General features: G+C 54.1%; 2 protein-coding genes across 2 annotated transcripts; one reads left to right on the plus strand and one right to left on the minus strand.

The window, feature by feature from the left end:
• Window positions 1-1,316: 1,316 nt before the first annotated feature.
• On the minus strand, window positions 1,317-2,172 carry COL26b_002395 (uncharacterized protein; the record flags this gene model as incomplete). The annotated part of the gene is made up of 2 exons (XM_053175316.1): window positions 1,317-1,339; window positions 1,395-2,172. 2 exons carry the CDS (start codon window positions 2,170-2,172, stop codon window positions 1,317-1,319), a joined length of 801 nt encoding a protein of 266 aa, XP_053040622.1.
• Window positions 2,173-5,533: 3,361 nt separating this feature from the next.
• On the plus strand, window positions 5,534-6,974 carry COL26b_002396 (uncharacterized protein; the record flags this gene model as incomplete). The annotated part of the gene is made up of 4 exons (XM_053175317.1): window positions 5,534-5,550; window positions 5,611-5,734; window positions 5,795-5,885; window positions 5,956-6,974. The coding sequence occupies 4 exons, from the start codon at window positions 5,534-5,536 to the stop codon at window positions 6,972-6,974; spliced, it is 1,251 nt and encodes a 416-aa protein (XP_053040623.1).
• Between the last annotated feature and the right edge of the window lie 7,869 nt (window positions 6,975-14,843).

Raw genomic sequence — 14,843 nt, forward strand, 5'->3', positions numbered from 1 at the left:
AGTTGGTGCGTGAGTGACGGCGTCACATCGTCCTGATGGGCTGGCTGCCCAGCCGGCGAAGCGGCGTTCAGAAGGCTCGGGATGTCAGACCGAGACCGTGGCTTGTCAATTGCGCCTTGATGTTATAGGAGAGCAGGGCCGATGATTGGGTGTTTCCATCCAAGGAAGGACACTGGAGCAGATGAGCGATGGAGAAGACCTGTGGAGGGAACCTGAGATGGGAGAGGAGAGGAGAGACGTGGACCCATGCAGCGGACGTCAGAGCGGCTCAACTAAGGTTTAGTGGCAAGGTTAGCCTCAGCAAGTGGAGCATCTGTCAACTTTTGGACCCCAAGGCGGCCCCTGCGTCCGATTCAGCGCCCCGTCATTGGTCCGTCGACCCCCGCATTCCGGTCGTCTCTCAGCGGCCCGGGCGCAAGTTGCAACGGTCTGCCACCGGGAACTGTCAGTTGCTGTCATGCCAGGCCCCTGTTCGCGTGCGATCTCCATCTACAAATGTCACAGGTGCCCGTCGATGAGGCACATGCACCTCTCAACGCATTGAGCGATTGATGATAGCGCGGCCTGCCCACGTCACCCTCTCCTCCAGCCCCTTCTTCCATCTCATGTCTTGACGGCTCGGATCTTGGGCAATTCCGTGGAGATGAGGATGCATTCGCGTTTGGCCAATGCATTTCGCTACCAAACTTTGCTATCATTGAGAAGAGTGCAAAGGCAGACAGAATGTTGGAACTGGATGAAGGCTTCCACGATTCGATAGGAAGCAGAATGGTGCATGCATGTGGCATAAGTCAGTAGAAAAGTATTTCTTTACCTTTTGCACACGTGCTGTTCTTTGCGAAGTAGACAATAAGCTTAAAAGTTGTGATGGTGCCAAGGGTCCGGGCTCTTACCAGGATCCCTTGACTGAAACCACGAACCGCCCCCAGGATCAACAGGACTCGAGACAATTTTTTTTTCTTGATACGTCAAAGTCATAATATTTTGGCAGATGCATGTTTGTATAAAACACATTAAGTACATGCAGACCCCTGTCTTCCAAGACAACCTTTTGGTAATGCACCGCGACCCAATCCGGATTCCTGAGGAACCCTTTTCCCAACTCTAAGCTCATCGCCCCTGGCATGACCCGGGCCTCATAGCAACGGCACTTTATTGCTCCATATCAACACGCCATGCGGCGCTGGTATCCTCGAGTCATGCTTGTGCGAGGTTTCTGTGATGCGGCAGCAATCCTGGCGCAGTGCTCATTCACAACCAGACAGAAGGCAGGCCCACTGCGACTCGTCCAGTGATTGAGAGCTTTGAGGGCTCATTTACTGCTTGCCGCCACTCATGCCTGAAATGGAGAGTTAGCATCAAGAATACCACATCGAAATCTCAAGTTCACTCACCAATCTGGATGCCGTTGACGACAATGCCCTGCTGCATCAAGCCAACAAGCTGAACGGGCTGGATGAGACCAACGGAGGTCAGTTGAGCAAGTTGTTGGAGCTGAGCGAGCATGATGAGCTGCTGCTGGGCCTGGAGCTGAGCGAGAGCGTTGACGTTGACAACATTGTTGAGACCCATGGCGGCCAGGAGAAGCTGGATGTTCTGAAGGACCTGAGCATTGTTGTTGTTGTTGTTGTTGTTGTTGTTGTTGTTGTTGTTCTTGTTGTTGTTGTTGTTGCCTCGGTTGTTGCCCCTCTGAGCCTCCTTCTGGGCCTCCTCGGCCTTCTTCGCTGCCTCCTTAGCAGCATCCTTCTGGGCCTTCTCGGCCTCCTGCTTGGCCTTGTCAGCCTTGGCAGCGTCCTCCTTCTGCTTAGCGGCTTCTTCCTGGGCCTTCTTGGCGGCTTCTTCTTGCGCCTTCTTGGCCGCCTCCTCTTCGGCCTTCTTCTTCTCCTCCTCGGCGGCAGCGTCGCCACCCGCAGCGGGAGGCGCAGCAGCAGGAGGAGTAGAAGTCTGAGGAGGAGCAGCTTCGGCGGGGGGAGCAGCTTCAGCAGGGGGAGCAGAGGCCTTGGGAGCCTCAGCGGCGGGGGCCTCAGCAGCAGGGGCTTCAGCAGCGGGAGCAGCGGGAGCGGCAGGAGCAGCGGCCTCCTCGCGGATGGCAACACCCCGAGCATCCAGCTTGGGAATGCTCAGACCCGACACCAGGCCGGTGGCAATGAGAAGAATCATGGAGGACCTCATTTTGAAAAGACTGTTGAGAATGGAAGAACGAGAAACTGTCTCGTCAGATCAGGTCTTCGGAGTTAACGGATAGGGGCGACTTACGGTGGGTATCAAGGAACGACGGAGAAGCGTGGAATGAATGAAAACAGAGCACAGCTGCTTGAGATTAGTCGTCAAACTCTGTTCGCCGGGGAGAAGCTGCTTACCTCTTGAGAAAATAGAATAGAAAGATGGGGTAAAGACACTGTCCTGAAGAGAAGGGATGAAGAACAAAAAACCATCTCATTGAGAAAGACGATGGCTATTTAAGTTCTGCTTGTTCTGGACAAGACATTAAGCATAAGTTCTCGAGTGGAGCTCATCCGTTATCGAGTAACCTCTCACGGACCAAACATGGCGCTTCAGATGGCATCCATCAGGCCCATGAGACATTCCATCAGGATCACCAGTTTGCGTAACGTGCCAATGGGCTGTGGCGTCTACCTCCCAACTCTGGAAGCAGCATCCGTCCCCACAAAGCAGGGCGGAAGAAGATGGGTTGAGTAAAGCCGGTCTCAGTCGTCCCTGTCAAGAAACAGATGGCACCCGTCAACCTAACTCCCGGCCGCTCCCCCAGCTCCAGTCGTTGCTCACGATTCGTCGCTCGGCTGTTTCGACTGATCTGAGCCGTTCTTGGCGGCTGGGACATCAGACCGCTTGCACCCCCAGCAGTATTTCTCCGCGCGATGAGCTAAAGTCAACCTTGATATCCGTAATGTTATTGACGACCCTGGTCGTCAGGTCTGCTCGACGATGGCTGCGCTCAGCATGCCAAGGCGTGCATCAGGGGCACCCTGTGTCAGAGAATGTTAGCAGATGTTAGAGGTTAGTGCGGTGACATGCTGCGGGTCTTAGCAGCAGAGATCGCTACCCGAGTCCTTCTGACGTCTCATCCTCCACGATCGCCCGGACTACCACGGAAGACACTGGTGCCGCGAAGAATTCGAAAATCACGACTGAGAAAACCAGATTGCAGCTGGCTGCATTGTTCACATCTCTTCTCGCGCTTCCCGGGAGATCATGCGCGATCAGGTCCACGGCAGTTGAAAATAGCGACGTGAACAGGAAGATGGCGTCTAGAGCAAACGGGGGATCCTTGAAGATGTGCACCGATCATGAAATGCCTGGAAAACACGCAGAATGGCTGTCGACGGAGACTGTAGAGTTTTCAGAGAAGGCAGCACAACCGTATTCGCAGGCCAACACGTCTAATGCTGCCGACCTCGATTTTGGGTTTGGATTGCAGGCCCTTGCTTCACAAGGATCGAAGACCCGATGTGACGTGCTGCAAGGGCGGACTGCATCTGCGTTTCAGGAACAATTGTTGGAAATAACCTTGATTTAAGGACGAGTGCTTATTTAAACTTGGCGAGGCTCGACCAACGCCTTCGGAGGGAATGTCTATCTGGTGCATATTTGTATGCGCTTGCGGCTCGAGGTGGCCCGGCATGGCACAGTAGTCCCGACTTCGGGCAGCACTTGAAGGTCGACGTCTCATTAACGCGATGCACGTGTGAACTAAGAGATGACACACGACTGAAGCGATGTGAAAAAGAAGAGAAACAAAAGAGAAGATGCCATTGGCTTGTCTTTCATCAAGTGACCGTTCATTAGGATATGTTTTGCCTAGTTGCTTGCACAAACTAGAGTAGACGGCGAAGCTCCGGTTGTACCTGGGACAGGCTCTGGCGTCCCGCGTACTTTGAATCTGGCGTTGTAAATCAACGTCGAAGCATTGAAAAACACAGAGTTAGAAAAGTGCCGCGATCACTTATGGCAACGATCTTGATGAATGGAGGAAGAATCGGATGGGTCATTTTGGACGGTCCAGTGTTTGTCCTACACCACTAGGTTTCTCCATCGACGACCGCTCGTCATGGAGTCGCTCCCCTCGCGCAGATTGATGACCTCGAGTTAACCAACGTTGTATGGGCGACGCCTCATCTTGCCATGAGCAATGTAATCAGGCTGCCCTCCCGTGCTCTTGTTCACGAGCACGTGGTTGGGTTGATCACCACAATGCTACCAGCCGGTCTCATGCACTTTGCAGACCCGAGCTGGAGGCTGCTTTATGTGTGATTCGTCCATTCATCGGCAGCCCGGAGAAATTATGCCGCATCGCGTCGTTGAATAAAAATGGTATCTTTGATTGTACAAGTATCATATGTCGTCACCTTGAGGCCTTTGGTGTCTCTTTGCTCGGTCCGTGGAATCCCAACCACTCCCCCAGTATGCCACCCGGCTTTGGTACTGGGCACTCCCTCCGCAAGCGCTCCTCTCTCAGTCGTAATGTCTCTTCATCGCCGACTTGGTCAAAGTTGACGATGCCGTCCTTGATCTCGGGGGTCTCGCGACGCTTCCGCCTCCTCCGGCGACCGTCCTCTCCAATCATGATGTCGCCATCGGCGTAAGTGACTCTGGGTGCCGGGCAGGGTAGCATATGCGGCAGTCCGACGACGAAGAAGCTGGCAACGACTGTGGTTGCGAAGAGGGATGAGGTCATTCGCGACCGCGGATGGAGGGGGTGTGGTGGCATGATCGCGTCTTTTTCTTGTTCGGAAAGGAGGGCCGATGGCTTGTCTGGTGCAATTGGCAGTCAGCAACCCAGGATTTGGCATAATCGAGTCAATCACGAAGATGTGCTCACCTATCGCCGTACCATGCTCGCTGAGAGGGGCAGATAATCCGGGCAAGGTCCGCTGAAGAAGGCGGGAACCTTGGAAGTGGTGTGAATTATTGCCTGCGCTCTGAATTTCTCGCAACCGGCCCGTGAGCGAAGCTCACGCTAATGGTCGGATTGCAATTCAGGCCACATGATTGGATTCCGGCGTACTGGAGTGGGGCCAAAAAGTGCCATGACCTGCCAACGGCTCTTGCCTGAGGATCTGGTCTTCGGGGGCCGTGAAAACAGAATTTCCGAGCTGAAGTTTCGTTCCGTCAAGTCCCGGGTGTCGCCTGGGGTTGGGAACGTAGCGACAGGGATGGCGCTGTACCCACTACATGCTTCCTCGCAGATCCAGGTGGGCTCTTTCACTGATAAATGATAAGAATTAGCGCGGTTAGGGGCACAGCGCGACCTACCGCCGAAGCCAACAGTAAAGCAGTTCCTTGCACGTCTCCAGCCGTTGACGCCATGCCAAATCTGCCTTGATCGCGACGCAAATAATTTGCCGACTCGACCGGGGAAAAGCGACGCGCCCGAATCGCAACAACAACATCTTTCCTACGACTTTGCGACGTATTACGAATATCTCATAAACCTCTTTGACCAACGATCGCGACTCGCCGGCCTCGGTCGCCGCCACAACACCGACCAGAGCGCCCCTCCGAGATCATCGCTATGAGCGACCTCGATAAGTGAGCAAAACCGCGGCTTAGATCGGTCAAGAGCTTGTCATGTGCTAATTCTCAATCCAGAGCTATCGCGCAATTGCGTGCCTGCCGCCCAATCCCCGAGGCGCAAGTCCGCGAGCTGTGCCACAAGGCACGCGAGCTTCTCATTGAAGAAGGCAATGTCGTCACAGTCACGGCTCCCGTAACGGTACGCCTCCGTCAGACTACCATGCCAACATCGGACCGGCGTTAATGTATCTCTTTCCAGATATGCGGTGACATTCACGGCCAATTTCATGACTTGATGGAGCTCTTCCGCGTCGGCGGCGACGTACCGGATACCAACTACCTTTTCATGGGTGCGTCACCGCTATTCCATCCCAATCTTGACCCGGTATGCGGTATGCTGACATTACCTTCGACGTCTAGGTGACTTTGTAGACCGCGGCTTCTACTCCCTCGAATCCTTTCTCCTGCTTCTGTGCTTAAAGGTTCGCTACCCCGACCGGATGACCCTTATTCGAGGCAACCACGAGTCCCGCCAGATCACAACCGTATACGGCTTCTACGACGAATGCTTACGCAAGTACGGCTCCGCAAATGTATGGCGGTATTGCTGCGACGTATTCGACTACCTCGCGCTTGGCGCCATCGTTCTCGGCGCATCACATACCTTTAATTCTACCCCGGGCCAAGAGCCCGTCGGCGACGACATCGAAATTCAAGTCTGCGATCAGAGTGGCTCGACCATGAGTCGATTCCCCCGCCAACGAAGGCCACAGAGACAGCCGACTCCCAGCAGCCCCAATGGTGCACCTTCATCGTCCGGCGGCGACAAGACTGGCCCTCCAGGTTCTGGCGCATCGGGAAGTTCGTCGGGGTCACTCGGCAACCCTGCAGGAGCTATTCTTTGCGTCCACGGAGGTCTCTCCCCTCTCATTGACAGTGTCGATAAGATCAGGCTTCTGGACCGGAAGCAAGAAGTACCCCACGAGGGTGCCATGTGTGACCTGTTGTGGTCAGACCCAGACGACATCGATGGCTGGGGTCTATCACCTCGTGGTGCAGGATTCTTATTTGGAGCTGACATTGTCCGAGACTTCAACCATAAGAACGATCTTTCACTCATTGCCCGCGCCCATCAGCTGGTAATGGAAGGCTTCAAGGAGATGTTCGACGCTAGTATCGTCACCGTGTGGTCGGCACCAAATTACTGTTACCGGTGCGGTAACGTCGCTGCCATCCTCGAGCTTGCGGAAGATGACTCTGGCACCGGTGTGTTCGCTCGCAGTAATGGCGATGTAGGCCGCAGCGATGGCGGTATCAAAGGCACCGACGACTATGTCTTGCTACCCGGGCCAGCCAGAAGATACCGCGTTTTTCAGGCCGCGCCGCAGGATTCTAGAGGAATGCCGGCCAAGAAGCCGGTGGCCGATTACTTTTTGTAGTTCATCGAAGAGGTTTCGAATGGCGTCAGGGGGCACGAATGAGATGAATACTAATCTCGAGGATTTTTTCCCCCAAAAAGAAAATAGGAGAATTTCAACCATCAGCTGACATCGTGAGCAATGCTTGGGCTGATATATCCCGTGTCTTTTGATGTGTACGTACGTGCTGGTATGATATTCGACGGAGGGAGCACTGAGCGCCACACAATTAACAAAAAGAGCAAGCGAATTCTCTAGTCTAATATGTATACATGGACCCCTTTAACACCAAAAACACCCCTTATACTACATGATACTGCCCCCGGCCTCTGCGAAAAAGCTTCGGCGTCTGACGGGCCCTCTCCCCGAACGCGGCCTCGTGTGCAAGATGTCCACGCTCCCCGTTGATCCAATTTGCAAATAGGCCCCCCGTCTTTTCACCGTCTACAAAAACCTTGGCTGCAAAGAGAATCTGCTTCTCTAGCCGGTCGTGGCACTGGCCTATCATCGCCGCAGCGCTGGCGAGCGCCGCCGCTTTTTGTTCTTCTTCTTCCGGGGTCTTGGGGGTCGTGCGGTCCGTGGCTTCGCAAAAGGTCGCGAGGTCTTCAAGAGTACGACACGTGTCCGGGGTATCGAACAGCTCAACGGGGAACTTTCTGAAAGCCTCGAGCAGCGTTTCGATCTGCCTTTGTATCTCGTAATCAGGACTGCTGGCCGTTTGACGACTGAAACGAGTGGTCATGCTGTCGTAAAGTGTGACGAGGTCTGCTAGTTGGTCCCTGACGGCCTTTTCTTCTTGATGCGCCGGATGGAGTTGACTTTTCAGGGAAGCAATCCTGAGAAGTCCTTCGACGCTTTTTTCATGATAGTGAGTCTGACTTGTGTCGGAGATGATCTGGTCGTTACCAAGGGAATGCTGGTGCTTGCTTTCCTTTTCATTTCGATCTCTAGAGGGAAAAGGATTCAACTTCTTGAAGAGTTCGCGGAACCATTTGTTCCCCTCTTCCTTTCCGCCACGAAGACCGCGCGCGCGGCTGTTTTCTGTTTGTTGTCGTTTGCCAGGTGTACCGGGCAACTCGTCGCCCTGTCTTTTACGAGAGTTCTGGGATCTCGCCGGCGAAATATCTTTGCCAATGTCGGCCCACCACTTTGCATCTCGCTCCGCCTCTTGTCTTTCTTCTTGTTCATCTAGTTGGCGTCTGATGTGTACGGCTCCGCTCATGTCATGGGCCGCACGTGGCTCAGACACATGTTGTCCCCTAAAGGAAATCGGCGTCAGCGCTGATTTTGCGAAGGCGGGGTCGACAGTTGGCCATGGCTTGTACCTGGGAGCTGGAGACAATGGTTGAACAATTCCGGCGGCTGGTGCTTGTGACGGCGCCTGGATCCCGAAGGCAGCTTGCGGAGGAGGCGATGCTCGTCTTTGGGCCGCAGACGCGAAGACCAAGCCCCGGTCATCCTCTGCCGGAGGAAACGGAGATCCTGGCGGTTGAGCTATTGACGGAAAGTCAAGTTGGCTTGCCGCGTTCTGGTTGTCAGGAGGAAAAGGATATTCTCGGGGGCCGGCCGGAGGAGAAATAGGCGATACTTGAGGAACAGTCCGAGTCGGGGTTGACGCAGTCGGCGAAAGTGGTTCAGCTGGAGATATCGGGTCGCCCGTGACCTCCCCTGAAATACCCTGCTCAACTTCCTCCACCTGCGTCAAGAGAAGCTGCTGCTGCTGCAACAGCACATTCTCCATCGTAGCAAAAACATCGCTCTCATCTTCAGCTAGTCCTCGCATATTAGTCAAGAAGATGGCCGCATCCTCAGTTCTCTCAGCCAACCGCTGAAACGCTTGTAAAGCTTCATGGACATGACCACGTCGGTATCGGATCTCGGCTAGATGTCTCCCGATTTCGACTTCTTGAGATATTAGTGAACACCTCAAAAGGTCTATCCGCTGTTCTGAATATTGAATTCGTGTTGGTTGTGGTGACTGCTGCTGTGGCTGTTCATGGTCCATATTGAGAGATGGGGTGTCGAGCGTATGAAAACAGACACGAAACACTAAAAACGACAATGGCTTGAGAAGACAGTGGGATTAAACACAAACAAGTCATGGGGATCTTGCTTCCTTTAAGAACATTAAGAGACATTTGTTTCCGTGTCGTTGTCGGGCTGAAGGGAAACAATGGTCGTGCTCCCCACCGTACGTGGTCTTTACATGTGCCCGTTCGCCACGTCTCTCATTCAACATCTGATTTTGCAATGCTGCTGCGATGTGACAAAGACAGCTAAGAAATCCTAGGGACTGGATTCCGATGCCCAAAGAGGTGTACCGGTTTTGGTTCTTTTCGAGAGAGGGTGGTGGTCGAGAAATGTCGTGTAGCCTTTGTTTCTTGTTTGCCATCTCCTGAGCCCCCTTACTTCAGAAGAATAGGACATTCTCTTCTTTTTCCTTCAACACCCTGATCCTCTTCTCTTTCGACGCAGATCCCTGGAACCACAATTTCTGGCAACGAAAGCGCGACTTGGCTTTCAGCAAAGCTAGTCTATTCTCAGTCCCAAAGGACGCGTTTCTGAACAATTCACCTGGCTCTCTCGTCTATTGTCTGTTTCGTCTGTCGGAACGCGGCATGCGAGCTGGGTCGAGTTGTTGTTCCAGAGGAGGTCGCGAGTTAGGTGCGGATGAGGAGGATCTATACTGGCTCCATACGATGTCATGGGCACCATACTGCGGATGCGTAAATTCTTCTTGCGGCCATGGGAATGCTCTCAGGTTGCCCGTCTGTAGATTTCGTCGGTCTTCCGCGCTAGAGTCTGTGTCGCATAAAGATGCGGGGCCGGAGTGGCCAGCACTTCCCGTCCCCAGATGAGGAGAAATAAAGGACTGAGCCTGATTGAGAGGGTCGTAGACCGCGTACGGTGAAGCGGTATGCCCCTGACAGCTTGTCGGCAGAGAGGTTGTTGAGTTTGTCCGAGGAAATGCTGGGTGAAAGTGCAGAGACTGGTTCGACGCGTAGCTTTGCATGTTAATGGCTACGCTACCAGAAGGTGGAGTCGGGTCTCCTGGAAGCCATGGTTGCTGGCTTTGCGGGACGTGATCGTCGCTTGGAAATCGGGGCCCTCTAGTCTGTACATAGGCCGGTTGAGGCGGCACACTCATTGAAGCTGCGGAATCCACCCTGTACGGCGGTTGTTGCGCATCTTCTGACAACGCACCATAACTCTCGCTCGGGGAGTTGGATGCCGTGTCATAAGCAGAGGCTGGGTCGGATCTTGCTTGATGTCCTGTTGCAGGAAAGGGCCTCGAGAGATCGAGGGAGTCTGGTCGCCTTGCTGTCATAATGCTATCGAGAGCGTTCACTGCGTGCCCCTGCTTCCTGCCCGCTGCGGCGTGAGCCTGGAAATCACGTCCGTCCCCATGATCAAGGACATCCGTTCTCAAGTACTGGTCGACTTGATGATCGCCCAGGCCGACTTCACCGAGAAGCTGTCGAAGTTTCTGGTTCTCCTCTGCGACTCGGCGTGCAGCTTGCTGAACTTCTGCTGAAGCCTCTATGCCCTTGAGTTGGCAGTCACGAAGACGCTGCTCGAGTTCCTGGACGTACTCTTTCTTGCGAGCTCGCGAGCGGCGTTGATTGTCCCGGATGCGGTTCCTTTCTCTTTCCTGCAGCAAAAAGATTGGTAAGTTGTTTCTCGCGTAAATCAGAGCAACAAGTTGTTGGCCTGGATGTTTGTCAGAAGTTAAAGATGTAAGGTACTGACCGCCTCCATTGACACTTGACTGATTCAGTATGGAAACAACAGAAATGTGACAGGAGCAGTTTCTGACAAGTAAAAGGAGCTATGCTCGGGATTGAGGGGGGGAAACGGACGGGGGAGTCCCTTCCAGATGGGCACGAATGAAAGCCAACCAGGTGTCTCAAGATATTGGGCATCTACCAGATGCAGAAGGTAGTGGGGTAGAAAGCCTTAGCTCACGTTTGTTGCATCCGAGACGAAGCTCGAGGATGGGAGCAGCAATATGAACTAGCGGGCATTGAGAGGGCCAAGAGACTTTAGGTAAGGCATTTTTCTGCACGCAAAAGAAAGCGTCAAAGCCGGCAAATCATCAGTAGCCTTAAGAGATTTACACTACACTGCGAGTGGAGGACTACCTGCCTGACATGGCCGAGGCTGGTCCGACGGAGTGTGGACAAGGATGCTGGGGTTAGCTGGGCTGGGGTCGTCTCCCAGCATACTGCGAGACTAGAGCCAGCCCGTGCCGCTAGGCGGGATAAGGAGACCACCGACCATGGAGGAGGCCCGGAAACCGGGACATCTGGTCGTCAGATCAAAGTTCAGGCCCGAATAGTCTCGCCTTCGCCGATGGGTTTTATCGAATAGCATCATGAAGGTGAATAGCTGAAAGAGACAAGGCAATGTAGATGGATGCAAGATCAAGGAGGTGACAAAGGAGCGGCTGAATCTGGAGGCGAAGTAAGGCCTCGGAAGTGCTTGGAAGGAGAAGTAGATGAGGCAAGAAGAGTATGAGCCTCGGGTCTGGCACGAAAAGCTTGCAGACAAGCTGCACGTCTGGCCAAAAGCAATCGCCTCTCGGTGGAGCTGGTATGAAATGCTAGCTGAATATCGCATGCCAGGGGCGAATGAAGTCTGAAGGGGCCGACTGTTTTCGTCACCAGAATCGAATTATGAATAAGATTCCGCAAGAAACGTTACTCTTGAACTGTTGTAAATGGTAGTATCTCGGCCGCAATCCAGGACATCGGTACTCCTTTGAGTAGGAATAGCAGTCGGAGAAGGATTTTATTGACACAGCCCCGCCTTGGCCTTAGAGGTTTTGGACAGCGGCATCACCGACGCAACGGTGATTGCATGAATTGTTTCTTCTGAACATTGAGTCTGGGATGACGAAAATACAACCAGAAGCTCCTAGGACCTGGCTACGTCGCTACTCCTGCTAAGCCGGAGAATCCGCAGTAGCTTGAGGATGAGGTGGAAGTAGAGCTCAAGAATGCAAGAGGGATGTTTGTGGGCACTCGGGAAGATGAACAGCCATCTTGGGGGCGAGACATGTACTTAGGCAGGCCAACGAGGCCCGGCACAGCATGGGTCTACTCTGGGGAACCGAGACCTGGGCAGTGGTAGATCCTGAATCCCAGGTGTTTGGATTTGTTTGGCCGTTCCGGTTCGTTGACGGGAACTCTAGTGCCCGTTCTGCTGCGAGGCATCGGTTGGCTTGGGTGATTCCATAAATCCAAATAGGTCGATGATCTGTTCTCTGTGGAGACGTGGTGACAAACTCGGTAGGCGAGCTTGCGTAAGGGGGATTGCCCCATGCAGCAGGAAGAAGAGTCTCCCGGACTATCATTGTTTTGCAAAGCCCGCACGACGAGCTTACAGGCTGCAGCAGAGATGAAGATGTCGTCAACCCAACGACGGACGATGCACAACGAGACGCAGGACTCTGTCCCTGGGTCAATGGAGGCGGCGGTGGCGACTGGCTTGAGAGATATCCATATAGCAGAAGACTAGGGGCTTTTCCGTGTTGGAGAGTGTCCAGAATAATCAAGAATTCGTTACGTCCCCGGTCGATTGGATTGGAGGGAATGGCTCCCCTGTCAGATGGTGGTATGATGCAACGGTATGGCCGCTCATGACGATTAGAATAGTCAGGTGTGGGTTCACGGTTCGACCGATCAAGAAGAAGCGGCAGGGCCGTTGGGGGTTGGGTTGGACGTCGGAGAGAGGTCAGGCAGCGTGGTAGGCACGGCGGTTCGTCGATGTTTGTCTCTGCGGGCTTCTGGGCGGCTTGGATCGTGGTTGGCGGCTGGGGAAGCGGCTGGGGAAGCGGCTGCAGGGTTTGGTTGCTGACCAGGAGCAGCTCCCAGGGGGAACCCTTCAGGGTCTGCGTCGTCCTATCTCTTGGTTGTCTTTTTGAAGTATGAGGTGCGTACGTCCTCACAGGAAGGCACCTACATAGTAGTCACGTAGTGTATACAGACGCTGCAAAGCAGTTCACTAGACAAGGGGCGTCCGGCAGGCACACTGGCACAGCATGTCGATTACGGTATGGCCTAGCTAGACGTTCCATGCATGTCTCATTTGGGAGGCAGAGCGGGATGAGTTGGGGTTGCAGTGTGCGCGTGTCGGTGACGAGCGACAGATGCAGGCCGGATAGAGCACCCAGGCTCAGACGGGAACATATGAGTAACCAGTCGGGTGAGAGACAAAGGATGGAGCATGGAGGCGGAACGAGGGAGCGAGAGAGATGTATAGGGCCTCTGGGGCTCGGACTCGAGACTCGGTGGACATGAGTATCGAGAAAAAGAGAGAGAGAGAAAGACAGAGCATGGTTCTGGTTGGTAAGGTTAGCTGCTGGGTATTTAGTCGGAGAAGGATTGCTACTTGATTACCTACCTCTATCCAGGCCAGACTAGACCAGACCAGCCGTTGGAGGCAGCCACAAAACACCATGACCACGGGCCGGGGGTGCCATCTTTGCTCTAGCTTGCTCTAGCTGCCCCGGCCCCGGTTGGAGTGATGCTGGGTTTTTGGGACCCCACGATCGCCGGGCAGGGAAGACTGGGGGGGGGGGCCTCAAGACATCCCAAGACAAGGGCGCACTAACGCTGTCTCGCCGTTTCCTGGCCCATTTGGCGTTAACAGCATGGAATTACCTATGAGGTAGCACTTCCCTACTGACCGAAGGGGCCAAGACGCAGCGTTTGGTACCTAGGTTGGTAGGTGGTAACCTAGGTAGGTAAGGTACCTAGTAATCAAGGCACGCACATCCGAGCCTTGGCCGCCCGCGCCTACCTTACCTTACACTAACCTTTACCTCCGGGACCCACATAGTTATTTCCAGTAGGGAGGTCCACTTGGCGTGCCTCTCCACCTCTGCTTAGGTAGGTAGCACTCACCACCAGGACAGGACCTGGGCTTTCTTCTTCCCTTCCACATGCACTGAACTCCGGTGCACTCCACCATCGCATCCACGTCCGTTGACGTATCCATCCCGGTATTCTTCCAGCTCTTAGTGCACATGTCACGCATCTTTGACGACAATCCTTCTCGTTTGCTACGTAACGAAAAGACGTCCGGTCCACTATTTCGGGTCAGCTCTCAGCAGCACAAGGGCTTCGAGAATGCGAACGGTGCTGAGGCGTCGCCGCCGCCAATACATGCCATACGCACCCACGCAGCACATGACGGCTTGAAGATTTCATTCTTATTTCATCTTTTGCCTCTCTTCCCGTCTCCCATCTCGGTCTCAAGAAAGGCAAAGACAAAAAAAAAAAAAAAAAAAAAAAAAAAAGGCGGCTCTCGCCTCTGCCACCTCCGACCTCGCCCTGGCTGGTTCAATCAACTTGGAGAACCGCACTGCATTAGCCTGCCTGCCTTGTGTGTGCGCCCATGGCGTCCTGGCCTGCCTCGCAGCCTCCCGGGTGCCTTCCGCTGCCACTCCGTACATGCATTAGCCCTGCTATCACGCTTCGTCTGCAGCCAGGCGGCATCCGACTGCCAGAGCACCTGATCCTTCCGCTCCAAATTTTGCGATTGCCTGGTCTTGCCGGCCTGCCCAGCCTGCTACCGAGTATTGCTTCAGGCACTCGGGAATCGTCTCGAAACTCGTTGCTGAAGGCCCAGCCATCACTTTTCACTTCCGTCCGACCGCCCATCGACCTCAGCTGATGGTAAGAACACACAGCTCCCAGGTGGCCAGCCCATGGAAGCCTGCCTCCGCTGTAACCGTCAAAGCCTTCCGTCGATGCCAATTTCGGCGTCGTGGGTCGTCTATTCCTGGCAAAACATTCAGCAGCACACATGTGGTCTAGGGGGGTGGAGGAAGCATAGAAAAAGAAACCAACCCCCAAAGAGAGGACCTGTCGGCTGCCATCCTCG

The sequence above is a fragment of the Colletotrichum chrysophilum genome (assembly GCF_026319265.1).
Source record: "Colletotrichum chrysophilum strain AFK26 chromosome Unknown scaffold_12, whole genome shotgun sequence".
Taxonomy (NCBI): Eukaryota; Fungi; Ascomycota; class Sordariomycetes; order Glomerellales; family Glomerellaceae; genus Colletotrichum; species Colletotrichum chrysophilum.